At 38.3% G+C, this 26,998-nt stretch overlaps 1 protein-coding gene and 1 non-coding gene across 2 annotated transcripts in view; both read right to left on the bottom strand.

The window, feature by feature from the left end:
* ift172 (intraflagellar transport 172) overlaps positions 1-26,407 on the bottom strand; it is a 48,229-nt gene extending 21,822 nt beyond the window's left edge. Inside the window, exons 1-25 of the mRNA XM_057822279.1 lie at positions 25,961-26,407; positions 25,470-25,613; positions 25,248-25,360; positions 25,138-25,177; positions 21,399-21,464; positions 21,243-21,322; positions 21,077-21,164; positions 20,790-21,004; positions 20,586-20,709; positions 20,418-20,513; positions 19,817-19,978; positions 19,684-19,737; positions 19,509-19,612; positions 16,635-16,720; positions 16,417-16,529; positions 16,172-16,339; positions 15,974-16,110; positions 15,793-15,900; positions 10,844-10,928; positions 10,668-10,760; positions 10,515-10,592; positions 10,196-10,444; positions 8,717-8,795; positions 8,537-8,657; positions 5,826-5,970 (exon numbers count right to left, since the gene is read on the bottom strand). Coding sequence (XP_057678262.1) covers positions 5,826-5,970; positions 8,537-8,657; positions 8,717-8,795; positions 10,196-10,444; positions 10,515-10,592; positions 10,668-10,760; positions 10,844-10,928; positions 15,793-15,900; positions 15,974-16,110; positions 16,172-16,339; positions 16,417-16,529; positions 16,635-16,720; positions 19,509-19,612; positions 19,684-19,737; positions 19,817-19,978; positions 20,418-20,513; positions 20,586-20,709; positions 20,790-21,004; positions 21,077-21,164; positions 21,243-21,322; positions 21,399-21,464; positions 25,138-25,177; positions 25,248-25,360; positions 25,470-25,613; positions 25,961-25,999 — 2,787 coding nt within the window. The 5' untranslated portion in view covers positions 26,000-26,407. The remainder of the gene's footprint in view (positions 1-5,825; positions 5,971-8,536; positions 8,658-8,716; positions 8,796-10,195; positions 10,445-10,514; positions 10,593-10,667; positions 10,761-10,843; positions 10,929-15,792; positions 15,901-15,973; positions 16,111-16,171; positions 16,340-16,416; positions 16,530-16,634; positions 16,721-19,508; positions 19,613-19,683; positions 19,738-19,816; positions 19,979-20,417; positions 20,514-20,585; positions 20,710-20,789; positions 21,005-21,076; positions 21,165-21,242; positions 21,323-21,398; positions 21,465-25,137; positions 25,178-25,247; positions 25,361-25,469; positions 25,614-25,960) is intronic.
* Positions 26,408-26,793: 386 nt separating this feature from the next.
* trnaa-ugc (transfer RNA alanine (anticodon UGC)) lies at positions 26,794-26,865 on the bottom strand. The gene has a single exon. It is a non-coding gene; the product is annotated as a tRNA-Ala (tRNA).
* Positions 26,866-26,998: the final 133 nt, after the last annotated feature.

Below are 26,998 nucleotides of genomic sequence, written 5' to 3'. Positions count from 1 at the left end.
TGGGGATGAATGCGAATGTGAAGTCACCCGGGTGGGTCAGCATCTCAAAATACAGGATTGCTTTATTGCATGCAGATGGACTGCAGATTCAGCTGATTTTGCGGATTAATTTGTGTATTTTTCACATCACGCCAGCCAAATGTGCTGCAGCGATTTGTTGCTGCACCAGGGAGAGGCGAGTGAGCCTTTTGGGTTTCAAAAAGTTCCAATTCACCCTCGGAGAACGGCCAAAACGAGTCCGACAACTGTGGGACCACTAGACTTACGAGGAAGTGAGTAAACATTGTATTTTGCATAATGTCAAATACCAGGATCATGGCACACATTTTAATGCTGAGGTGGCTTGCATATTGTGGCTTACAATACTCCTTGTCCACCGAGAATGCCACTCAGCCGACTACCGGCGGCTTGTCGCACACCCCCCTTGGTCCTTTGCGTGCCCGCCAGGCGAGCGCTATACTCGGCTTCAAGCCCTCTTTGTGTGCCCAGTGTTCTGTCAAATTTTCCACCCCATCAGAAATTTCAACTTTGTGTTAAAAAAGGTTGCGAATACAGCGATCACAAAGTAAACACTGCAAACTTTCTTGAAAAAAAGGAATATTTATTTCAGTTGATCATGGACGGATATGTAGAAAAGTTCTCCTCAGACACATCCTGCCATGTTAGCTGCACAACAACTGCACGCCGCTCTCTCACTGTTTACGTCTTCGCCGTGTAGTTAAGCATTAATTTACGCCATATTCGTATTGACCATGTGGCAGCTACGGGCTCCTCTGACCTCGGCCGGTTTGTCCGGCGGTCATTTGCCAGCTGCGTCCCCAGCAAACGAGCTCTCCTGCTCACAGCAGGAAAACAACGAGCTGTAACTTGCTCGCCGCCGGGTGGGTTTCCGATCGGCAAAGACAATTGACAACCCTGCCGCCGTGTGATATGATCTGGGCTAATTATGCCATGTCGTACTGAATATATGCATTTTTAATATTATATATTCCTTTTAGCACATGACTGTTATTTGTCATGACCATACCATTTATTTAGCAATTGGTGAAAAATACTTCAATAAAAAGAATATCCTGAAAAAATATTGGAAAGACTGAAACAATGACATTTTGCGGCTCTCTTCGTCGCATTTTCCTTGTTTTGTATAATTCCCCCTCAATGGGCTGAATCCTAAATCAGATGAAACCATGACCCTGCTGACGTCATCCTCCTGTTGGGGACGCGAGAGCACTATAATGACAGGCAGGGGCTAAATGGCAGATTAAAAGACTAATTTCTTGTCATCTGCGCTTTGCCAAATTGTTGTATATAGTCGAATCGTCTCAAAATATGATTCTAATTCACATAATAATGTGAATATTTAAGACTTTTTATCCTGTCATAGACATTTTAAGGAAGACTGCGTTTCCCATGCGTACAGCGTCGTAAAATCCTGACCTCCCAGTCGCTTGCAGATGGATTAAACGACATTTTTGTTTCCAGCAGCTGTGTAAAGGATGAATAGCAATGATTTAAGGAATCCAGTTGTGGCTGAACAATAGCATATGACGATGTTGAAAATAAGAAGCGTTTCATTTTGTAGCGTATTCCCCCCTGAATAGTTTAGTTTCATTGCCATTGACGGCGCTAGCTGTCCAATCCAGTCAAAATGAATTGGACGTCAAGCACCGTCAATGGCAGCCAATAAGCCAACGTCCACACTATTCTAATGGAAGATTTTGGTAGCAACCTGTTGGTTCCTTTTTATTTATTTATCTATTTTATTTTAAACAGTGACACCTTTTTAAAGCGATATACAGTATATCGATTCTTGGTGGGAGCATATCGATAACCTATGGGGCTAGAAAGTAACGCAACATATAACCATTTCGATATATTGTCACATCTTTAAAGAAAATATTTATAGTCCAACATTGAAAAAAAAAAACATTTAACCCCTTGATGCATGAATTTACATTTAACCCATTCACTCCAATTTGACTGGGGGTCAATATGGATCGAAGTCAAAATGGATTAGACTTCCAGCAGCATCAATGGCAGCAAATGAGAAAAAAAATATAGGTCAAAAAGCATTGGGGAAATGATAATAATAAGAAGAACAAAAAAATGAAAATTAAATTCATAAATTTAAAATAAATAAAAATGAAACAAAATCAAAATGACAAAAACATTTTGGGGAAATTCATTAAAAATTAAAATTGTAATAAAAAAACAAATTAAATAGTTAAAGAAAATTGTAAAAAAAAAAATATATATATATATATATTATTATTCTTGAAAATAAATTTTCAATTTTTTTTTTTTTTTTAATATTTGGATGATTTTCTCCTTTTTAGCTGTGTGTTTCAATTTAATTTTCTATATTTAAGATGTTTTATGTACAATATATTTGTTAAATGTAAATTTAGGCTTCAACTAAATATATGAAAACATTCCACTTTTATTCTCATGTGCTTGCGAATGTGTAAGACGCACCCCATTAAACCTTGATGTTGCGATATAATCAAGCAATGCACCAAACATGCATTTTGCCGTCCTTCCAATTAAAAAATGTCACGTCATTCTTTCCTGCAGGTGCGCACACGCCTCGATGATCTTTATTGTTATAGTTTGCCGAGAATCACACTTTCCTGCAGGCGCCGGCGAGCTTGTTATCTTAATGACTTTGCCAGAATGCGCCCGTGGAGCAAACGGACGCAAATAGACGACTATTTTCAGCTTTGCAGAGGCGGCCGGGCAAAGCTGAGCTCATCACAAGCGGCGTCCTGCGTGGCTTTTTATTCCTCTTTGCATTTTTATGTCTCATCTTGTTTCGCTCTCTCCGTCAGCAATTATTCAAACCGCTGTGACAAACTTGCAAACGCATAACTCGAGTCGAGCCTCGAGGCTGTCGCGGTGATGTGTGAATTATTGCCGTATCAGCAACTTTGGCAATTAGTCGAGAAAGATTAGAGAGTTAAATGCGGTGTTGTGTAATTAGAGTGAGAGGTACAGAAGATCATTGAAATGATAAGCACCAGTCGGGGGTGAGTGGACTGACTTGACGACGTTAGACGTCCAATTCAGTGGCGTCCTGCCATCCTTCTGATGTGAATTTCAATTAGTTTATCAATAGTAGAAGTTTAACCCATTGGGAGTGTTAAGAGTTAACAAATATGAGAGAATAGGGAATACAGGAATACATAAGTACTGTATTTTCTGGACTACAAATCGCACTTCTTTCATAGTTTGGCTGGGCCGGCGACTTATATCCTAGTGCATCACCTCCGTGAAGTTGGCCCCCTCAGATGCAAATTTATACAAAAATTATGTCCATCATTTGTGCTATGTTTGCGCTGTGTGTGACTACAATGTAAAAATGTGCTTCCAGTGCACTTACAGTAATCCCTCGTTTTTCGTGGTTAATGGGGACACCCACGAAAAGTGTAAAACCGCGAAGTAGGATTTGCCCTCCCACTCTCTCAAAAAAAAAAAAGAAAAAGAAAAAAAAGATCGATTTTAACAGTCTTTAGTTACATATATTTACATATTGTATACTTCACATATACAGGTAGTCCTCAGGTTACGAACGAGTTCTGTTCCAACTAGGGCTGCAACTATCGATTATTTTAGCAGTCGATTCATCGATTAACTTGTTAGTTCGAATAGGAGTAATCAGATAAGGAACATAAAAAATTAAAATACCTGAGCTGAGCCTCAAACGGTGTAGAAAAAATAAAGGATCAAAGAACAACAAACTACATAGCAAGTCTGCTAGTTTAAATGCTATAAAATGCTAACTTTTTTTTTTTCTAACAATGCTCTTAACAAATGGTTAAAACATACATTCTAACAAAATACGGCTGAATATACCTATTAACAAAATTACCAATGCATTAAAAAAACAAAAACAGTTCAAAAATAAACTTAGCTTATGTTGGTCTTAACAGGGAGCAGCTGGTGTCAACCATGTGAAATGAGTTATGTCATATTCACTATCGTCACTAGAGGGCGGTGTATCCACCAAAATCTATAAAACTAAATGCAAACACTTTCAAAACAAACCATTACAACGGCACTTCAATGAAACAAATACTCGAAGCAGCAAAATTTAGTCCAAATCTTTTTTTTCTTAATTGAATTACTTGAGTTTATCGATTAATCGTTGCCACACTATTTCCTACGCTGGCGTCATAACCCGAATTTCTGCGTAGGTCTGAATTAACCCTTTATGTACCCCTAAATACCCCCTAAATCTCAAAATAACTACCCAAAAAGATATATGTCATTGAACTGTTTTCACCAAGACATTAGAGCTCAGTCCTAGCTAGACAGCGAGCTAAACTGTCATCTTTCCCCGTTCCCTCTCACTTGGCTGCACACTTCTTCGTGGGAGCAAATGTGCTCTCCTTGTGTGTGCACTCTTCCTTGTATGTGCATGTGCGCTCTTCTTCGTGTGCGCAAAAATGTCCTTCGTGTGTGCATGCTCTCACTTGCGTCCGTAAGTATTACCTGCACTATGCTTCCTGCGCCAAAAAAAAGCATGCATCGCAAAACAAAAGTCAACATGATAATCAAATACACATTTTGCCAAAGGGCAGAATAGTGAAGCTCCTTTCAGACATATATCCTGGTAAATTCCCGTGTAAAGTGACAAGGGATTTACCCTTGTCTTAGATTTCACACATGGGGCGATATCCCGGGAATAACCCGGGTTGGGACACACTCAAAGAGTTGTCCCGTGTTGCCGACTTGGTGCTCTCTGTGCGGAGATGGGATTTTATGACCTGGAAATGCCATCATTTTGGCAACAAAATAAACAACACATTTCCAAAGATTGACAATGGGCTGTTTCTTCCTCAGCTCAACAATCCAGAAGCAATTTCATTTCGTGATGTTTCCAGGTTAATTTTGCTATTTTCAGTTTGTCATGTTCAAAATTGGGATGTTTGTTTACCGCTTTTCGTCTTACTGTGAAGAAAAAGGAAATGATGATCGGTCAGCCATGATATTTACGTCATCAGCCTCTGTAACCCGGGAATTCAACACCTGCTCTCACACATGTCCCGTCCCAGGTAAGTCCCGGACATTATACTAGGACACGACCCGGTAAATGGCCGCGTAATCCCCGACCCAGGAAATTGCTTTCACACATAATGACTTCCCGTTTAAATCCCGGGATTTAAACAGTGTTCCAGTATGTGTGAAAGGGGCTTCATATTAATAAAGTAAAAAATAAGATATTGTGCGGTACAATAAGGTACTGTTTGCGCGACAAAAAAAAAAAACAACAACAACAAAAACAACTGGAGAAAAATAGTGGACGAGACTCCGGCGTCGTACCGTCGAAATCACATAAATTGGGTGCGTCGTAACCCGTGGACTACCTGTACAGTGAATTATGGTATTTAAATCTATTTACAGTAAATAGTGTCCTTATGCAGTCACTCTGTGATGCGTGGGGGAAACTTGCCACACATGCTGGATGCCGTGGCTGACACTCACAATCATGTAGCGGGGATATGAAGCTTCATTAGCGGGTTTAAAAAAAAAAGTTAAAAATCCCCTAGAGATGTTGGAGGTTTGTAGCAGTCTTTGGGTGCTGTCAAAGCAGGTAAAAATGGAGAAATGTACAACTTAATATCCCCTCGTGTCGTGGAGGTGTTTGGCGGTGCTCCAATTGCAGGTAAAAGTTGTTGAAACTTCCCCGGGAGCCAAAGCCATGTACAGTATATTATGTTGCTAAACATTTTCTTCCGCATATTTTTTAATGAAAAGTTTTTACAACCCCGCGAATAAGTGAAACCACAAATTTCGAAGCGCCATTTGGCAAGAGATCTCTGTACCTCCATTTCCTGTACGGAGGCGTAGTGTTGAGCGATTTTAAGGCAGTGGACCGCAGTCGCCGGGTCGTCGTTGAGCTCCAGGATGTGGACGGCCTTCTTCCACTGGCGAGCTGCAATGGCTGCCTCTACTGCCTTGATGGAGCAACTACAATAGGGGAGGGGGGGGGGCATGTAATGTAATGTAATAGTATCTACTGTTTAAAATGAGTGAACTCATTTCATTCGACAGCAGTAGGTTATTAAATCACTTGACCTTTACTTTGATAGACCATTCATTATTTAGAGACATCCTTTTGAGCCTCTAGCAGCAAATACTAAAAAAAAAAAAAAAAAAAAATGTAAAAACTTTTCTGTGTTCACTGAGAAAGGAAACAAGTACAAATTGTTCGATTTCAGTCGTTAATTTATATCATATGGTTGCCCAAATAATTTGTATTTATTATGATGTTGACATTCCGTGAACATAAAAATATCTAGATATCACAAAATAATTACATCTTAAGCTAGACATTTTTATTTTGCTATACAGTAAATATTTTGCTTCTTGCTTCACATTAAATATTTAGTGCAACCACATGATGTATTTTTATGTCCGAGAAATCCCTCGCTTGCAGCTGCAAGGCTCCACCCTCCCCCACCGGTTGTTGCTCAGTGTCAGTGAGTTAGCTGTGCTACACGATGGCTGGAGGAGGTGAAACTCCTGAACTCCCCCCCATCGGAGAAAACGAAATCGCTGATATGTGAATACTTCAGCTACAGAAATGTTGCAGACGGCCGCGGCATGTAAAACATGTTTGCGGAGGGTGGCTGCTGAGGAGGCAATACCTCCAATATGATTTCGCATTTATACAAAATTAAAGGTTAGTAAACACTGCCATGAACGTCTCCCACCAGCTACGAGAGTTAACTACGGCGTGTTTAGTGTGTCTAGCGGTGGTAAAACATATGTTTTTTTTTGCCTCTGGCAACTGTCTGTGTTGAGAAAGAGTGTGTGTGTGTATAATCTAAACATGATACGAGTCATACACACGTGCTCTTTATGGAAAATAATTCAATTATTTTTATTCTGATGGTAATAACGTTGAGCTGTTGCTTTACATTCACCTAATTGACTGCATTTATTTTCATTTTATCTCGAATATTTCAGTTATTTTTTGTTATTTTTTTTATTTATTTTAACTTAACATTATACTTATACAGTGGTACCTCTACATACGAAGTTAATCCGTTCCAGGACCTTGTTTGTAAGTCGAAATGGTCGTATGTCGAGCAGGATTTTCCCATAGGAATACATTATAATTCCATTAATTCGTTCCACAGCCCAAAAACCTGCACTAAATCCTTAAAAAATACTGCTGGTGCTATTACAAATGGCAATTACACGTAGCAAAACAAATAAATTATAAATCAAAATTGGAATAATGTAATAAAAAGAATAATAATAATTCCTGTAATAGTGTAACGAATCGGGTTCTAATAAGGCGGACGTTTTTTTGTGTACCTGAACGCACCGCGGGGCTCACGTGCCAGAGACGGACCGGTGAGTTTGAGTTTCACTTTCACTTTGAATGTTCTCTTGAGAACACCGTCAAGTGCGGCAGACAGCATGCGTTTTGTGTTGAATAAGTTGTGAAAGAAATGATGAAAGCTGGCAATTTTTTTGGAGACAATAAGAATTGTCAGCTTAATTTATAAAGACTGGCGAACGATGGTCAGAGGAGGACCGTGGAGATGTATTGTTGAGCCATTTCACGGATGCCCACCCCACGCTCATATTTTTCTGTCATTTGCATCTTCATTTCGAAGGTAAGCATCAACTTTTTCCTTGTTTCACCACCTGTACCAACCTTTTCTGAAACCTGTGTTGATTTGTCACACAAGAAAATCCGCCGTGCATTGCAATTAGTGCTGCAACGATTAATCGATTAACTCAAGTATTAGATTAGAAAAAAAAGATTCGAATTAAATTTTGCTGCTTCGAGTATTCGTTTAATTATTGTGGCGTTGTCATGGTTAATTTTGAAAGTGTTTGCAATCACTTTTATTGATTTGAGTGATTACACTGCCCTCTAGTCTGCCTCATTTCACATGGCTGAATCCAGCTGCTCCATGTTAAGACCGACATAAGCCAAGTTTTTGTTTGCGCTAATGTTTTTTTTAATGCATTCGTAATTTAGTTTATGGGTATATTTAGCAGTTTTTTTGTGGGTATATGTGTCTGAATCATTTGTTAAGAGCATTGTAAGAAAAAAAATAAATAAAAAAATAAGTTGACGTTTTATAGCATTTAAGCTGGCGGACTTTTGCTATGCAAGTTAGCCAATTGTTCTTTTGTTGTACATAGATCCTTATTTAATTGTTTTTCTATACCGTTTGAGGCTCAGCTCAGGTATTTTAATTTTTCATGTTTCTTATCCGATTACTCGATTATTCGACAAACTAGTTCATCGATTAATCGACTACTAAAATAATCGATAGCTGCAGCCCTATTTGCAATACCGTGATATTTTTGCTTAAGGTTATCATACCGTCAAAATCTCATACTGGCACATGCCTCGTCCACTGCGCTACTACCAATTTTGGTCCTAAATTTGGCAGGCAAAAGTTCACTGCCAATTGCAAGCATTAAAGTTGACATCAGTTTTTATGAGTGAGTCATCCTCCCAACTCTCCATCTGCTCTCGCTCCCTCTCCACTTCAGACCACTTTACCCGGCTTCGATGAAGTGTGTGATGGCGGCGTCCATCTGTTTCTGTTGGACAAGGTAGTCCCCCCAGGCCTCTTCTAGTTTCACCACCTCGGCAGGAAAGGACTGGCGAGCCAGCTCCACGGCTGCACCAAACAACATTTTTAAACGTACAAAACAAAAGTATGATAGCAATTTACTATACCTTTACTAAAAGCGGCTCCTTTGCAATAGCTCTCCAAAGCTCTTTGGTGGTTGCGTGTCTTGTTGTACAAATCGCCAGCCTGGACGGCAGCAAAAACATCTATAAATCCTTACAGTCAAAAGCACAGGTGTCAAACTCAAGGCTTGGGGGCCAGGTGTAGCCCACCCTGTTATTTTGTGTGGCCCGCGGAAGTATTGTTTTGTATGTATTGCATGTATTTTGCTAAAACGAAATGAAAGAGTACTGTATTTTGGTTGTGCCTTTATATTTAGGATTTAAAACATGTTTTTTAGAAATAGGAAAAAAAAAATCAAAGTTTTTACTTTTTAAAAAAAATAATAAAACTTAAGGTATAATTCTTTTGGTTTATTTTTTACATAAATTAAAAGAATTTAAACAATAGATTTTTTCTATTTTTGTTTAGGGTTCAGGTTGTTTTAAATTTTTTTTTTTTTAAATTCAAAACAAAAAACTAATATAGTTTATACAATTGTATTTATAAATTTAAAAAAATAAAATACAATTTAAAAAAAAAAAAGCTAATTTTCCATTTTTTGTTGTCTTAAATTAAAAATGCAAATCCAAGAAAAATATCCCTCGCTACTTCACGCTTCCAACTTCATGTCCAACTTTTTTTTTTTTTTTAATTATAAAAAAATTAATGTCTCACTCTCCCACCTCCTGCTTTTCTTGGTCAGGCAGAGCACTGGAGTTGCTTGTTAAAGTTACCAATGAATAATGACAGGCTTTAATGTTTGATCTTGCCAGAGAAGCTTGGAAGCCGAAACTTCAAGGTGCCGCATGTGTCAATCATCGTTTAGCTTGTTAAACATTTGCTGTGGCAACCCATTTTAAGTTTTTTTAAATAATACTTTTAAGAAAAAGTGGGAAAAAATGTCTTATATGTACCTCTTTCCATTTAATAACACTAAATAAATACTGAATAAATACGGTACATTGAACACACACAAAAGAATTTGGGGGGGGGGGGCTACTTCGTGGTTTTTCGTGGTTACGGGTTCTAGTCCCTATTACCCACGAAAAACGAGGGATCACTGTAGAGTAGTTTAGGTTCTTGGTTTGGTTTTTGGTTCTTTTAAATAGTTTTTTAAAGAATATTTACTTCGTTCTTATTTTTTTTTACCATTTTTATATGTATTTTTTCAAAATAGAAATGAAAAATGACTACGTTTTTCCTTTTGTTGATTTAAATTTTAAAAAAAACAAAAAAATACATTACATTTTCCACCGTTGTATTTTTTTTTTAATCAAAAAAGCACATCAATTAAAAAATAAATTGAAAAATCAACCATCAAAAAAATTTAGTTGCTGACTAATTAGTTTTCAATTAGTCGATTAATCATCGACTTAAATTGCCAACATAATGGCACTCTGACGGAAATCGTATAATGTGCCCCGCAACCAAAAGTTTTACACCCCAGCTCAAAAAAAAACAAAAAAAAATGCTGTACTACCCACCTGCTCGTAGTACTCAGCTTTGACGAGGCTTGACGTTATTCGGCTGACGGTGTCGCCGTTATTCGTGATGTTCTGCCTGCTCATAGCCAGGCGGGCGGCTTTAGCGGGAAGCCCCGCCTTCAAGTACAAGTTGATCGCTCCTTGGTAGTCCCCCTCGCCTTCTTTGACCTCGCCAGCCTTCTCGTGCTGGCCTGTGTCAGTCAGCCACTGGTAGTAATTCCCACGTAACGTTTCCAGCTCCGGGTGACCCTAAACTCAGTCACATATTGAAGTCAGTCATCAGTATTTTAGTTCAATCAGAGTTATTGGCTTAGACTACCTTAGCCTCAGCCACTGCGATACATTTGTCCCACATGTGAAGCTCCTGGTACATCTGTATGGCTTCATCAATGGCATTCTATAAAATGAACACAGGACACTCATCAAGTTTTCGAATCGATAATTGTTCTGAGATCCACTTTCAACAGCTGACCTGCTCTATGTAGTGCATCTCAGCTAACTCAATGTTCTTGTCCAGCATGGCCATGCGCACCTGAACTTGGTAAAACGCCATTCCATCCCCTCCCTAAACGTACAAAGTACATACACAACTTCTTTTTGTGTGCTTAGTCAAAGAATATTTTGTGTAATTCTTAACACGCCACATACCATTTCCTTTGAAACCTTCTCAGCTATCTGGTTTGTTTGATGGAGGTAACGAAGTGTGGACACGTCGCCTAAAGCGGCAAAACACCTAAACAACAAGATGGGGAAAACACTTATCAGTAATGCAGTTTGTGACTTAGTACAAAAACTAAAAGGCCAGAAATGTTGGACTATGAATATTATGCACCTACAGTGGTATGAAAAAGTATTCTGAACCTTTTGGAATTCCTCACATTTCTGCATAAAATCACCATCAAATGTGATCTGATATTTGGCAAAATCACACAGATGCAAAAACAGTGTCTGCTTGAGCTGAAACCACCCAAACATTTATAGGCTTTCATATTTTAATGAGGATACGATGCAAACAATGACAGAAGTTTAATGTTCGTAAAAAGGCACTTGGACACTCCACAGAAGTTTTGGCAATTTTTTTTGTGGACTGATGAAACCTAAGTTGAATTGTTCGGGAGTAACACACAACGTCAAGTGTGGAGGAACAATGGAACAGCTCACCGACATCAACACCCTCGTCCCCACCGTGAAGCATGGTGGAGGGAGCATCATGATTTGGGGCTGTTTTGCTACCCCTGGGCCTGGACAACTTGCAATCATTAATGGAAGAATGAATTCAAAAGTTTATCAAGATGTTTTACAAGAAAACCTGAGTCAGTCTGTTGAGACAGTTGAAGCTAAAACAAGGATGGATCCTGCAACAAGACAATGATCCAAAACACAGAAGTAAATCAACTTCAGAATGATTTCAGAAGAATAAAATACACTTTCTGGAAGGGCCAAGTCAAAGTCCAGACTTTGAGATGCTGTGGCATGACCCAAAGACAGCGATTCATACCAGACATCCCAGGAATCTGACTGAACTGCAGCAGTTTTGTAGAGAAGAATGGGCCAAGATTAGTCCTGATCAATGTGCCAGACTGATCTGCAGCTACAGGAAGAGTTTGATTAAAGTTACTGCTGCCAAACGAGGGGCCAAAAAATATTAAGTGTGATGGTTATCTTACTTATTTTTCCCACTTCTGTCATTGTTTGCGATCGTATCAAAATATGAAAACCTCTAAATATTTGGGTTGTTTTAGTTACAGCAGACAGTTTTTTCATCTGTGTGATTTTGACAAAGATTAGATCACATTTGATGGAGATTTTATGCAGAAATGTGAGAAATTCCAAAAGGTTCAGATCCTTTTTCAAACCACTGGAACTGTATCATTGTTTATCCCGTATAGGATGATAAGCAGAGGTGGGTAGAGTTACTAGAAATTTGACTCAAGTAAGAGTAGCGTTACTTCAAAGTGACGTTACTCAAGTAAAAGTAGTGATCCAAAGTATTTACTCGAGGACAAGTATAAAGGTATTCAGTGAAAAAAATAGTCATGTAATTAGTAACATTGTGAGTAATCGTTTATAATGTCTGATATTTTTTAATAATGAAGTGTTATATTTCCAAGCACAACTTCATAAATATGAAATGTTATTATTATAGTGTACAGTGTATTATTATCACTTGAGGTGTCCTGATCGATCAGGATGCCGATCAATCGGGTCTGATCACGTCATTTTCAAAGTATCGGAATCGGCAAAAAAATATCGGCCATGCCTTTTTATATATATATATATATATATATATATATATATATATATATATATATATATATATCTTTTTTTTTTTTTTTATTTAATCGTTTTCTAATTGTATTTAACATTAAAGACATAATATGTTACACTCATCCAGAGTCTTTAGTTTAGGCTTAAGGTAGGGTTATCAAATTTATCCCTATAACGGCAGTAATTCATTTTTTAAAAAAAGTATCAAGTTAAAATATTTAACGCAATTAATGCATGCGCTGCACGACCCACTCACGCCTTGTCGCGCTCAATCTATAATGGCGCAATTTTACCTATATAGAGAGATAAAAGGCAGCGTAAATTGAGTAGAGTGAATTTTGGCAGCCTTTAGGGCCTTTTTTTAATTGGCTAAAGGCTTACAATCCCTCTCCCTACGATTAGAAATATCATGGGAAGCAATGTGGGGAAGCAAGGAAGCAATTGTTTTTTTTCTTAACACCTTATTTTATTTCCCAATGCAGAGAAGATATATCAATTGGTAACACTACGCACAGTTTTGGTTCCACTTCCCATCATGCATTTGGGCATGGCTACAGTATCATTTACTGAGAGCTCAACAAATACCCTAGATGGCAATACTTAGTCACAATATACAAAGTCACAAGTCTTTCTATCCGTGGATCCCTCTCACAAAAAGAATGTTAATAATGTAAATGCCATCTTGAGGATTTATTGTCATAATAAACAAATACAGTACTTATGTACTGTATGTTGAATGTATATATTCGTCCGAGTTTTATTCATTTTTTTCTTAATGCATTGCCAAAATGTATATGATCGGGAAAAATTATCGGGAATGATTGGAATTGAATCGGGAGCAAAAAAAAGCAATCGGATCGGGAAATATCGGGATCGGCAGATACTCAAACTAAAACGATCAGGATCGGATCGGCAGCAAAAAAACATGATCGGAACAACCCTAATTATCACCTATTACATGACCATATTAGGCCACAGAAAATACACAAAAATCGCTGAATTCCGACTGCAAAAACCTACAGAAATGAAACATCACCCGTTTAAAAAGCATGAGTGCCCTCTAGTGGAGAAAACCTTTCCACCCAAGAAATGAAAACGATTGTACCGCCGGTTTTCTGTGGTCTCTCGGTTTAAAATAAAAACTGGGAGAAATCTTGAAAGCCGCGCTTTCGATTAATGTTGACTCTATATCAAATTGTTGAACTTTTACGGCGCTTTAAAGAGCAACATGATTGAAAAAACCGAGGTAATCATAGGACTTCTGACTGATTGTGTGTGGTCATGTGACTATTTTTATGTCTCATCGATATCGTGGAGTCATGAGGATTTTTGTTGCAACGTCTCATTACTGTAACTAGTAGAACCGCTGTCGGCATCTCTGGCAAAAAAAAAGAAGTCAATTTGTAGAATAAATATGAAAAATGTCGTGACGCTAGTGTAGCCCAAAGTAGCGGAATAAGAGTAGTGTTTCTTCTTCACAAATCAAATAAAAGTAATCACTTAATTTCGTCATAGATAAGTTGATGATTAGTTGATTAGTCGTGGCAACCCTTGTGTCCTGTATATACACTTAAAGGGATCCACAGATCGAAAAAAGATCAACATTATTATGAGTTATAATTAGTAGTAGAATTATGAGAATAAAACTAAATGCAAACACTTTCAAAACAAACCATTACCATGCCACTCTAAATGAATACTCGAAGCAGAAAAATTTGATTCGAAGCTTTTTTCTAATCGAATTACTCGGGTTAATCGATTAATCGTTGCAGCACTTGTCCTCACCCCGAGCGTCCATAAAACATGGCACCCTCTGTAGGTCAAAACATGTATTAAATATTATAAAATTTTAAACCAATGGCAACAATGGCGTACCGCACGCAGGCTATTTTTAGACCGTGACGTCACATCATAGAGCGGAAGTAAAGCCGAAGTGGGACATTATAGACCCGCCCTCGCATAGACGCAACGTAATTTGAGCTACTTTTCTCCAGTAATCTTTCAAAAACGAACATGCTGATCACGCATTGCTTTTTTGGAACTTGTAGAAACGACTCTAGACATTAAGACACATGAAGGATGTTTTCTTCATACGTTTCCGGAAACCAAAAACTCGGGAGGAAAAAATGTGAAGACCGAATCAACTTGCGCGGACTTTAACACCAGCTCGGTGAATCCATTCACATTTCATATGTAGTAAACATTATGTTGGGTTGGCATGGTCTTTCAGAGGACAAAGAGGCTAGGCATTTTTATATTTTTAACTTATTTTTTTAGCGTAACGTTGTGCCGTACTGCCTCTGTCTGACAATGAATGACCTGAAAAGAATTACAATGGTATCTGACTGCCACTGTTACCGTTTCTGTTATATATATAAAAAAACAACTTTAGTAAGGGGGAAGTGTAAATAAATTATAGAATTAAGATGTGTTATCAATGAAAAAATTAAGTGTTCGTTGGCTGTCACTGAGTAGCATTTGCGATTGCTAACTAAATTACCCCCAAGAACGGTAAGAGACGTAGGACAACCAGAGGATAAGTAAGAAAGACAGGGCTGATGGTAAAGGATAGCTTGTTGAAACAGGAGAATGTCATTGTCAGTCACGTTGATAAAAAAGCTAAAGCTATGCTTAGGTCGGCTCTTTTTTTTCGTCTTTTTCAGCCTTCGACACTCAAGCCATCTCTTTAACTGAACATTTTTATGTTCTTCCACATCTTTGCCAGTGAATTTGGCACCTGGCACATCATTTTCGGAGAGAATTGGTAGGTTTAGCTCTGTAAACATCTCCTTTGTACACGATTTCCATTCATTTCCTATTAGGGACAAACGGTGGCTCGTCCCTACTTAGCAACAGTCGCTAATGTCATGAATATTAATGAGCGGAAGTGATGTGTTGCTTGCGGTACGCCATTGATGTGTTTCTAATAACATATTCTAGTAAAAGAGAATAATTTTGGCTTATTAGAGCCTACAAGTCATCAGCCTACAAGTCTTTAAGTCATTCTGCTCTCACTGCTCGAAGTGTACAGACGCACATTCAATGACTTTTGAACGATATGTGAAAAACAAATAACAAAAAAAAAGAAGAAGATAACTGGAACAAATCTGCTGTCTGTGCGTCCCTGGCTGTTGGGGGACGGGTATCGATAAGCATTTGCTTTTCCCGTCTTTCCTTTGTCTGTCATCGTCATGATGATGATGACAATGACAATAAATTCATTCATTCATTCAAGTCCAAGGTTCCCTTTGATAATTGTTGTGTTTACTGTGTGTGTGTGTGTGTGTGTGTGTGTGTGTGTGTGTGTGTGTTCGCGCTACTTTGCAAACCTTTCTGCTATGTGCACTTGACGGGCCTCGAGAGCCAGATTACGGAGAGTCTTCCACATGGCTTCGGTCTCTGGGGACATCTCCAGAGTCTCCAGGAAGGCTGTGACACTTTAGACCAACACAAGAAGGTCAAAATAGCAATATTACAAATGAAAAGCGAAGATGGCAGAGGCAAGCGTACGCTCCATAGTCGCCGTCATTGACCGCCGTGCCGAACTCGATGAGGCTCTCGTCCAACGTGTACGTCACAGTGTTGACGCCTTCGGTCACCAGCACGTCCGTCTTACCAGCTGCTCTTTCCAGATCTTTGATATCGCCCTGTATGTGCGAAAAATATGATTTTATAAAACACTCACTTAAAAAATTTGAGTCGACTCACCTTAATGGGAAACATGGTGATACTCTCAGGACTGTCGATGCTGTACCAAATGCACAAGTTTCCGCGGTTCTGGGCCACCACCACGTCGCTGCCGGGAACCCACTGAACGTACGAGCAGAAGCTGAGCAACGTGCTTTTTACGCCGCTGTCGATATCGTACAGATGAAGCTGGGAAGGAAATTTTACTTGTTGATGTAACATGTATCTCATTTAATCTTGTCTTTACGTGCTTTTATCATGCTCACCCGCAGCTTTTTGTCACGGAACAGCAGCTTGCAGCCGGTTTCGTTCAGCTCCAGCCAGTCCACCTTGGAATCGTGACTGATGGTTCCCAGGGTGGAGCCTCCCACTAAATCCACTGAGGATACAAGAAGAGGAAAGAGTTCAAGTCTGACTTTGCATCAATAGTAGCTTAGTTTTTAAGGGGTCAGTTATATTATATGTATCGTTAGAGTGCACTTACTAACGGCAATGGTCTTTAGATCGATGAGGTATGCAAGTTTTTTGTTGTCTTGGACTCCTTTGTGCTTCCTCTCATTGATGCGCACACTGAAAATGCATTCAAATATATATACAGTGATCCCTCGTTTTTTGCTATTAATGGGGACCAGAACCCGATAAGTGATAAACCGCGAAGTAGACCCCCCCCCCATGTGTTCAATGTATTTATTCAGATTTAGCATTGGAAAGAGCTACATATAAGACATGTTTTTTTGGTTTTTTTTTAAACTTTTTTCCCCCTAAAGTATAAAAAAGAAAACCTTATAAATGGTTTTTGAGCACTTCAAATGTAATAATTATGATAAGTTTTGAACAGGTTACTGTCCCACTGAATTATTTTTAAACAAGAATAAAGTAGAAAAATTCTTGCCTTTATTAAATGCTTCACTGAGTGAGCCTACTCAAATCCGCTTAAGCTGCTCACCGACACACGATGAGTTGCCACATCAACTGTTTAACAAATTAGACGATGACTGATGTATGCGTCGCTTTGAAGTTTCGGCTTCCCAGCGTCTCTGGCAAGCTCGAACATTAACGTCTATCAATCATCGTTAACTTTAAGAAGCAACTTCAGTGCACTGCTCGACCAAGAAAAGCTGCAGGAGCGAGAGTTAAAGACTACGTGATCGGAACGGGACAGTTCTATAAAACACTGCATTTATTTATTTATTTTATCATTGGAAAAAAAATCAGCGATGGACTGAGGGCGCAAAGTTTGAAGCGCGAAGTAGCGAGGGATCACTGTATAATACGTTAATTTTTGCACCCATGGAAGCAATAGGTAAAGTCTTATTAATATGTTAGATGCTTTATTCCTCTACATTCTGAATTTTCTCTGTTCTGTAACTTTACACTAACATTGACTGCCACTGACAGCGCTAGACATCTAGATTGGACGTCTAGCACCGTCAATGGCACTGTAACATGAGCTTTTACAGCCAAGTTTAAATAAATTGGCTGTCTATTGCTGTCAATGGCAGTATTCTAATGCTATTAAATATTATGAAATGAAAAATCAACTTTAGAATTTTATTGTGGTCATAATCAGAGTATATTCATTTTTGTATTCATTTATCTTCTTTTTTTTTTTTAATTAACTGATTACGTATTTTTAAATCACAAAATACATGCGGACAACTGAAATACAACAATTGGATGTCAAATAGGGGCCGCAATATATAATCCCGGGGGCCGCAAATGGCCCCTGGGCCACATGTTTCAGACCACTGTCTTATATGAATGCAATGAAGACATTTAAGAAGAGAAAAATCATAAGTCGTACATGCAAGGGTTAAAAAAAAATAAACATGAATCCGTGAATGCACATTACCCTCTAGTGTACACACATGGTAGTACACCTAACTAAACCCTAACTATAAGCCTTGTAAAATACAATAAAGTGCAACTGGTAAACGTGTTTTAAACATACCGTATTTTTCGGACTATAAGTCGCAGTTTTTTTTCATAGTTTGGCTGGGGGTGTGACATACTCAGGAGCGACTTATGTGTGAAATTATTAACACATTATTATATCATTTCACATGTTAGTTTGGTGTTTTGGAGTGACACTAGTGGTTCGGTAAATTTGTTAGCATGTACTTTACGCTATAGTTATCTGAATAACTATTAATAGCTTTGTCACGTTAATATACCGGCCACGTTCACATTTTGTTGTTCATGCATCATGCAACGTTATCATACTGTACAGTTATTCAGCATGTTGTTCTACTGTAATTTTCGGACTATAAGCCGCTACTTTTTGCCTTCATTTTGAATCCTGCGGCTTATAGTCCAGTGCGGCTTATTTGTGTTAAAAGTTAACACTTAATTTGACAGCTGCGTCATAAGACCGTCATAATCATGACATGACACTATCATGGGGATTACTGAATGCTTATAACAGATGCTATTAAGTGTCATCATGCAAATTATTTCACTAACTCCATTTATGTCCAGTTCGACTTTTTTACATCAATTCAAGAGTGAGATAATTTGCCGGATAACACTAAATGACATCTGTTATAAACATTCATTAATACTCATGACAGTCTCATGTCGAAATTATGACTGTCTATTGACAGTCTTATGGCGCCACTGTCAAATAAAGTATAACCAGTTAATGTAGCAATTAATGAAACAACTGGAACAGTAACTAACGAAATTATTAGAACAGAACATGAATTTTGATTGTTATGTACATCTGTAGTGCTGCAATGCATGCTAAGAGGCATGTTAGACAACAAGAGTTTTGACAGCAGGTGGTAGCAGAAGTTGACTGTCTCCTCCAAGGGAACAGTGATGGCCAAACGAAGCTTCTTGAAGCAATGAAGCTTTGCAGCTAATTGGTTCAAAGCTTCATGGTGGTTCATTTGGTCAGATTGGTCTTAGACAGCCTTATAATGCCGCTGTCAAATAAAGTGTATCCGGTTAATATCTTTTGTTAATATCCCATAATACAGTGAGGATGGCTGTGGCTTATAGTCCAGTGCGGCTTATCTATGAACAAATGTGGTTTTCGTGTCAAATTTGGTGTGCGGCGGCTTATAGTCAGGTGCGCCTTATAGTGCGAAGATTACTGTATATAGTATTGTTATTTTAAATTGCCTTTCAAGATGACAAACAGTATCTGTTCTATGTGCTGGATTTTATCAAGTAAATTTCCCCCAAAAATGTGAGTTATACTCTGGTGCGACTTATATGTTTTTTTCCTCTTCATTGGGCATTTTATGGCTGGTGCGACTTATAGCCTGAAAAATACGGTAATCAGACAACCAATAATAATTTATCAGGCTATAATTGTGCTATTTTAATTTGTTGTTATTTTTTTAATCAGTACCTGATAAGGTGAGGGTTCATGAACTCTGTTCGTACAGAGCCAAGCACTTGGTTGTCGCTGTACTCCACCAGACTCAACTCTCCGGCATTAAAAATCATGCACACCTGCGAAACAGTGCATTAACTTCTGCTTTTGTGACTCATTAATCAATTTTTGTGTGAGCTACTGTACTTACAGACTCATGTTCAAAAAAGAACTTCTCATTTCCTCCACCGCCAGGCCAAGGGACCTAAAAGTGAAGGTAGAATAATTGCAGAAACCATAAAAAAAAGGCTGCATTCGTGTGGGTAAAAGTTAAGCGTGTTGACCTCGCTGAGCTTGTTGGCCAGCATGTCACCCAACAGGAGGGTGTCGGAGGTGTGGGCCACCAGGTAGCGGTCCTTGCCCAAGATCTTCACTTCCTCTATTTCGTAGCCGTAGTATGACTTGAGGACCACCCGCGCGCTGGTTGAGAGGTTCCTCACAATGACCTGAAGAGGAGGACTGGTGAGCTCAAACTGATAAAAATTATGTTTTAAATTTTTTGTATTTAAATCATCAGCTTGTATTTGGTTCATGAATACTAAATCTACCGTAATTTTCGCACTATAAGCCGCCACCCACCAAATTTGACATGAAAACGACATTTCCTATTAACCCAAATAAATCAACAAATAAGTCGCTCTGGACTATAAACTGCAGGATTCAAAATGAAGGAAAAAAGTGGCGGCTTATAGTCCAAAAATTACAGTACTTGTCAGTCGACACATTATCGCAAATGTTACGGAAATATTTAATTTTTATACGGTTTGAAAGTTACCTAGTGTTGCTTTGAATGTTTTAATATTTATGTCATTTAATTTTTGCTCCTCAGTCTTAAATGTGCTGTATTTTTTAAGTGTATCCACTGTTAATTTTTGTCTCTGGTACCTGGCTCAAGCCCACGTATGTAACTTCAAATTTGTTCTTGTAAATGCTCCTCCTGAGGCAGCAATCAAAAAGCTCCACACCGCCGCATAGTGTCCCCTGTCAGAAAAACAACTAAATAAGCTGCATGTATTATCTTGCTCAAATTGACATCACCGAGAGCGTATTTACAGCACAAAGCCGAGATCCGTCTCTCTTCCAGGCCAAGCTAGTGATGGTGTAAAGATTGGTGATCTCTTTGGATTTTGCCTCATCCCACACGCCCCTCCGAGGGGCCCAATTGAATACTCGCAACCTAGAAAATATGAAAATATCAAGGAAACATTCATTTTATGTTATTACATAAGTAACATAACTGTTAGGTCGCTCACTAACCTGTCAAAGCTGCCAAGTACCACCGACTGACCGCTGGGGCTGCTGGCGGCGACAGTGAACTCCCTCTCGCTGGGATCGCGGCTATAGTCAAAAGTCTGCAATATGTGACCCTCACGGTTGTAGGCCACTATCTTCTTGTCGCAGCCCCCTACCACCACGCTGTTGGCACCCCAGGCCAGTGCGTACGGTGGGCACACATGTGTCAAAAGCGTGCCCTGTATAAGAAAATAAGAATTAGGGAAGGTCAGGGATGTATTTTTCATTTTTAAATTTAAGTTTAAACTTACCTGAGATTCGACCGTGCCTTCGTTGTCAAAGAAGTAGCGAACTACATTCCCGTTGGCATGACCGCAAAGGACGCCATTCCCAGAAACACTACAACAACAACAACAAAAAAAATGATTGTATCGACTTTCACAAAGAATTAGAGGAGTTCTGAAATAAAAGATGTACTTGGTTGCCAATGACACAACACTGGAGTCTGTGAAGTACATGGTCGACGACTTGTTTGTCTGAACGTTAGCAAGGCGAACCTGTGAAGGAACATAAAAATAATAAACTACGCGGAGATTAATCTCTGCAGGAAATTTGAATGGATGTTGCTCATACTTTCCCTTCCAATAAACCATAAACAATAGCGTGCTCTGCAGGCCACAGGAGACACATCACAGAACTCTGGAGAAAAAAACAAAAACAAATGATTATGAATTATCCCGTTACACCACAGGAGCCAAAATAAATGCAAAAGTAAATCGTGTGCATAAACTTTTGTTTTTTTTTAAAGTGAGAGTGAAATAACATCAATGACTACAAATATAAGATTATTTATTGCTAATTTAATTGCTTCTCTTCAGTTAAATAAAATACATAAATATAGACAGAATACTTGATTTTGTTTTATATAAATTGAAAAAAATATGTTACATTTTTCCCATTTTTAATTCAAAACATCAATGACTACAAATATAAGATTATTTATTGCTAATTTAATTGCTTCTCTTCAGTTAAATAAAATACATAAATATAGACAGAATACTTGATTTTGTTTTATATAAATTGAAAAAAATATGTTACATTTTTCCCATTTTTAATTCAAAAATGTAAATTAAAAAAATTGTAATATGAATAAAAACAGTAAGAGAATATTTACTGTATTTGTATTTTTTACTTCTTATAATGATACTGTTTTTCATGCTATTTATTTAAAGGGATCCACAGACAGACTTGTAGTTCTTAAAAGATAAACGTTATTATGAGTTAAAATAATTTGATATTAAAACCCTTTTTGATGTTTTCGTTGATGTACAATTTTTAAAATTAGTTTAACTAATAGGTCGCCATTGTTGTTAACGTCCCACGGCGGTGACGTCACATGGTTACGCTGCCGGGCTTCCAGAGTATGACTCTTGCGACATAAACATGTCATCTGTTCAACCCTTTCGATTTGAACCCGAGAGGAACATTAATGAGCATGACAGCACTGTCCATAATTCGCAAAAAGAGCAGCAAAAGCAAAATGAACATGAAAGACGGGATGAGCTGTCCCGACTAGTCGGCGTTGTCGACGTCATCGATGACGTAAATGCGTCGATGGGCACAACATACCATCAACAGGTTGAAAAAAATACATGCAGATGAAGTTGAGAATGGCGGACGCTTGCGATGTAAGCGGTAAAAGCGGCATTAAGCCAAAAAAGTGGACCAGAGTGGCCAAAGTCTGGAATTATTTCATGGAGAATATTGAGGGTGTGTGTACTCTGTGCAAAGCTGACCTCGCATACCACGGTAGCATGTCGGCCATGAACGAACACTTGAAGCGCCATCACCCAGGTGTAACTTTGGAAGACCACAAAAAAACAACAAGCTGGCGGATCGTAAGTCCGTACAACTAGCTAACGACTTTTTTTTTTTAAAGGTGCCTTTAAGTGCGTCGTATCGACGTGCATCAAGTTTTTTTAAAATTACAATGATGATGGCCAAGAACATGAGGAGGTAATTCTGAAAAAGGAGATAAAGATGTACGGTCGCATAAAAAGAAGTCCTTGGTGGAGGGACAGCAAAGAAAAGTGCCTGCAACTTCAACACAATAGGAGCGTCTTTTCTCAGCTGCTTGGAACATTGTTACCAAAAAAGGGCAAGCTTGACACCTCAGCATGTAGACATGCTCACCTTCCTTCATTTTAATGTTTAGAACAATATAGACATGCCACAAAAAAAATAAGAATTGTTTTGATACCTGTTGGAAAGTGTTTCCGTTTACATTTTTATTTTTGCATTAGTTAATGCCAGCAGCATTTGACCTCATTGTTTGTGATTTATTTTTTGTTATTTATGTTTATTATTTATACGTTAATAAAGAATTTAAGTGTTGCAAAATGTTTTTTTTTTATGAATTAATAAGCATCAACAAAAATTTAGTAAGTTTAGTAGTAGCAAAATTAGTAAAAAAATAAATAAATAAAATTATTAGTTTAGTCGACTAATCGTAAAAATAGTTGGCTGACTAATCGGGAGAAAATTAGCCGTTTGGGACAGCCCTAGATGAGACGAGAATAGGGGGGAAAAAAACGTGTTCTGCCAAAATGTGCTACACCGGCAAAACGTGCTACAAAAGTCGAATTTGACACCCAACGTACTACCGTCCACTTTCAGCTTGTTTTGTTTGGATGTATACATACAGAACATACTAAAGATGCCTGAAGAAAATACTTGAACATAGTAATATCAAATAAGGCTGGTTTAAATATGAAATGTGACTAATGTGGTCAACAGATCACCAATCTGCTTTAAAGCTACCACATGAAAACACAATGCTTCAAAGTATGAGCAAAGTATGAGAGAAAAACACATGCAAAAAGTATTTTGAGGCAATGAAAAGATAATTAAAGACTCAATAAAAACACATATTTTAAGTACTCGCCGCTTTTAACCGATGAGCGCATGTGTTGGTGTATTCGTCCAATGACAGAGACAATCTACGTCATCACCCTGAGCGTCCGTAAAACACGGCGCCCTCAGTAGTTCAAAACATGTACTAAACATTATAGATTTTTAAATCGATGGAAATATTGTATGTGTTTCTAATGACATATTTCAGTAAAAGAGAACAATTGTGGCTTATTAGAGCCTACAAATCTTTCAGTCCGAGCTTACTTTTAACAATAACAATTTAAAACTGGACTGCAGCCCGCCAGGCTTATAAAGTGCCAGGGGAAACCCTGAAGTTAATTCCACCAGTCAATCAAGATCACAGTATTGCCGCTATCAGTGCAACTGATTTTTAAATCAATGGCAATATTGTATGGGTTTTAATAAATCATTTTAGTAAAAGAGAACAATTGTGGCTTTTTAGAGACTACAAGTCTTTCAGTCCGAGCTTACTTTTAACAATAACAATCTAAAACTGGACTGCAGCCCGCCATGCTTATAAAGTGCCAGGGGAAACCCTGAAGTTAATTCCACCAGCCAATCAAGATCACAGTATTGCCGCTATCAGTGCAACGCTACTAAATATGCCATTTTTTGCCTTTAAAATACGTAAATACCGTATTGGCCCGAATACAAGACGGTGTTTTTTGCATTGAAATAAGACTGACAAAGAGGAGGTCTCTTATATTCGCGGTCTAGACATTATACCCCTTCACGACGCTAGATGGCGCCAGATATCATTGAAGCGATGTTCTGTCATGACAGATCTCAGCTACTCTCCCCATTCACGACGCTAGATGGCGCCTGATATCATTGAAGCAATGTTCTGTCATGACAGATCTCAGCTACTCTCAAGTTTTAACCAGTTTGTATTATTTTATTGCAATGTTTTTCCTTATTCAGATTTGTTTCAAGACTAGTTACAGTTAGACTTCACTTTGATGGTTAATGCAGTTATTGCAATTTAGTTGTTTTATCACAATAGATTGGTTTATTTACATTTCAAAAACCAGAAGCCATTCATTTACGAATGTGATTGCACTTTAGTTTACATACTTAAATGTTCAGATATTAAGATTTGAATGAGGCAAAATAACATGCTTTTTCTCTCAAATATATTGTTATAATCATTTGTTCCGGATGTACTGTAATTATTTTCTGTATAAAAATTAATTTGGTGTTCAAAAAGTCTTTTTTTCAAACTTGAGTCTTAAAAAAGAGGGGGTCGTCTTATAATCAGGGCCGTCTTATATTCGGGCCAATACGGTAATATGAAAACGAAAAGAGATTTATTAGCCAAGTTTTTAGGTCAACAATGTCGCTATCAAAATAGTTGCCGATCCATTTGATCGTCAATTAGTGGTGGCATTCCCACTGTAAAGCTGAATAAGAAATACACACAAAAACAGTTATTACTTACTGTCTGAATAAATTTGTTGCAAATAGTTTTCTTGTCCCCCCTGTAAAGAACACAGTGTCACACGCATGCACACACAATGTGAGACATAATGACGTAACGTCGCCTGTTACCAGTCCTCGCCGATCCGGTACACGTAAATGATGTTGTCCGACTGACCAATGGCGATCCGGGTGGAGTCAGGCGAGAAGGCCATGTCATTGACTACGTAGCTCTGCTTTCCATACTGACAAGATAATACCGTACAACTGTTACGCAGCCACCATTAGACAATAATTGATGTGGGATTGAGATGCTGTTTCAACTGTAACAAGACAAAGGATGACAAAGGATACCTTAGAATCGATGGGCTTAGTGGAGAACTTGTCTCTTCTTTCACCCTGGTCGTCATAGAGCAGCACCACTCGGTCCACGGTGCAAACAGCAAGTTTACCGTTATTCGGAGCCCAGGCCATGCATGTTACTTTGGCTGAAGCCTCCTAAAAATGACGGGGGGAAAAAACATAATAAGACTTTTAACAGTACTGAATCTACAAAAACAGAGATAAATACTTGAATCTTGCTTCAAACGCTAAACCACATGACCACCATGCTACTTCATATTAATAATTTTAAAGATTTAAAGCAGCACTTATAATATCATATTGTTATTTGACAGGACGTAACACATTTGAGGTTTACAGAGACCGCAAACGCACCACATTAAGACGTTCAAAAACTAATAAACAGTACTGGAGGTTTAAATCCATGCTTATTTTGAAGCAAAAAGGCTAATTTTGTTCTCGTTCTTCATTCTTCATTTGATTCGACTTAATTAGCTTCTTACCTGAGGTGTTAAAAGCGTCTTTAGATGCTTCAGCTGCATAGTTGGACGTCTGTGGGCAACGCGCGCGATGGAAAAAGCGTCGATGAAGTGTTTGTTTCTCTATTTCGGTTCAGTTAGCATCTTGGAGAGATAGATTGGGGACTAAACAAGAGGGTGAGGCGTCGCTCGGTGCCATGGAGAAAGCTGGCTTCATGGCTAACTTTAGCTTCGCGTACTGAGTAGTCTACACAATTTTGCTATGGAAACAGTCGCCATCTTTACGACGTCATCATGAACCTTTTGAAAAGCGAGCGTAATTCTGACGTCGACGCGTTAACAATTTCACAGATACTATCAGGAAATATAATAGTTTGCCACTTTAAAAATCACACGTACTGAAAAAATGATTTAAAAAATGTTTGCGGTTGTTTTTTGGTTCGAAAAAACATGTCTTTACATCCGGGTACTGTGACAGGACCGCGAGGCCAGTCGCTGAATGATGATGTTACACATTTGCAGGACGCGCACTGTGAACGCAAGGGGGCAGAGGAAGGACTTGTACAGTCAACAAACTGATCTCCTTAGTTACCGCGTGGGTGGTGACATTAAATGTTATTTCTCCATCTATCGAGGAAATTTAGGTCTAAAATGAAAACGTACATTTATAAGTATTCATAATCTGGAAAAAGCTGCTGTGTTGATATTGTTTCTGAAAGTCAAAAGAAAGTCATTGTGCGATCGAATAAATTGAGTTAAAATAAAATATTTTTTTGGAAGACATTTGTTTGTATTAAAATTTAAAGAGCAAAAAATAGATCTATTATACTTAGTATCGCGGTTGCAAGGAAAAGGAATGGAGATGCCGGGGATCGAACCCGGGGCCTCATACATGCAAAGCATGCGCTCTACCACTGAGCTACATCCCCTCATGAGCTATCGTGTACCCAAGGACATCCATATAGTAATTACATACGTTCTGATGTTTTTCGAAGATGTGTCAAGTTTTGTCAGATAAAATTGTTGTTCCTAATACAATACTTCAATTGTTTACTTTAATTG

The sequence above is a fragment of the Corythoichthys intestinalis genome, chromosome 19 (genome assembly GCF_030265065.1).
Source record: "Corythoichthys intestinalis isolate RoL2023-P3 chromosome 19, ASM3026506v1, whole genome shotgun sequence".
NCBI classification, from domain to species: Eukaryota; Metazoa; Chordata; class Actinopteri; order Syngnathiformes; family Syngnathidae; genus Corythoichthys; species Corythoichthys intestinalis.
Note: the sequence above shows the minus strand (reverse complement) of the source record. Positions and strands in the feature narration are given on the sequence as shown.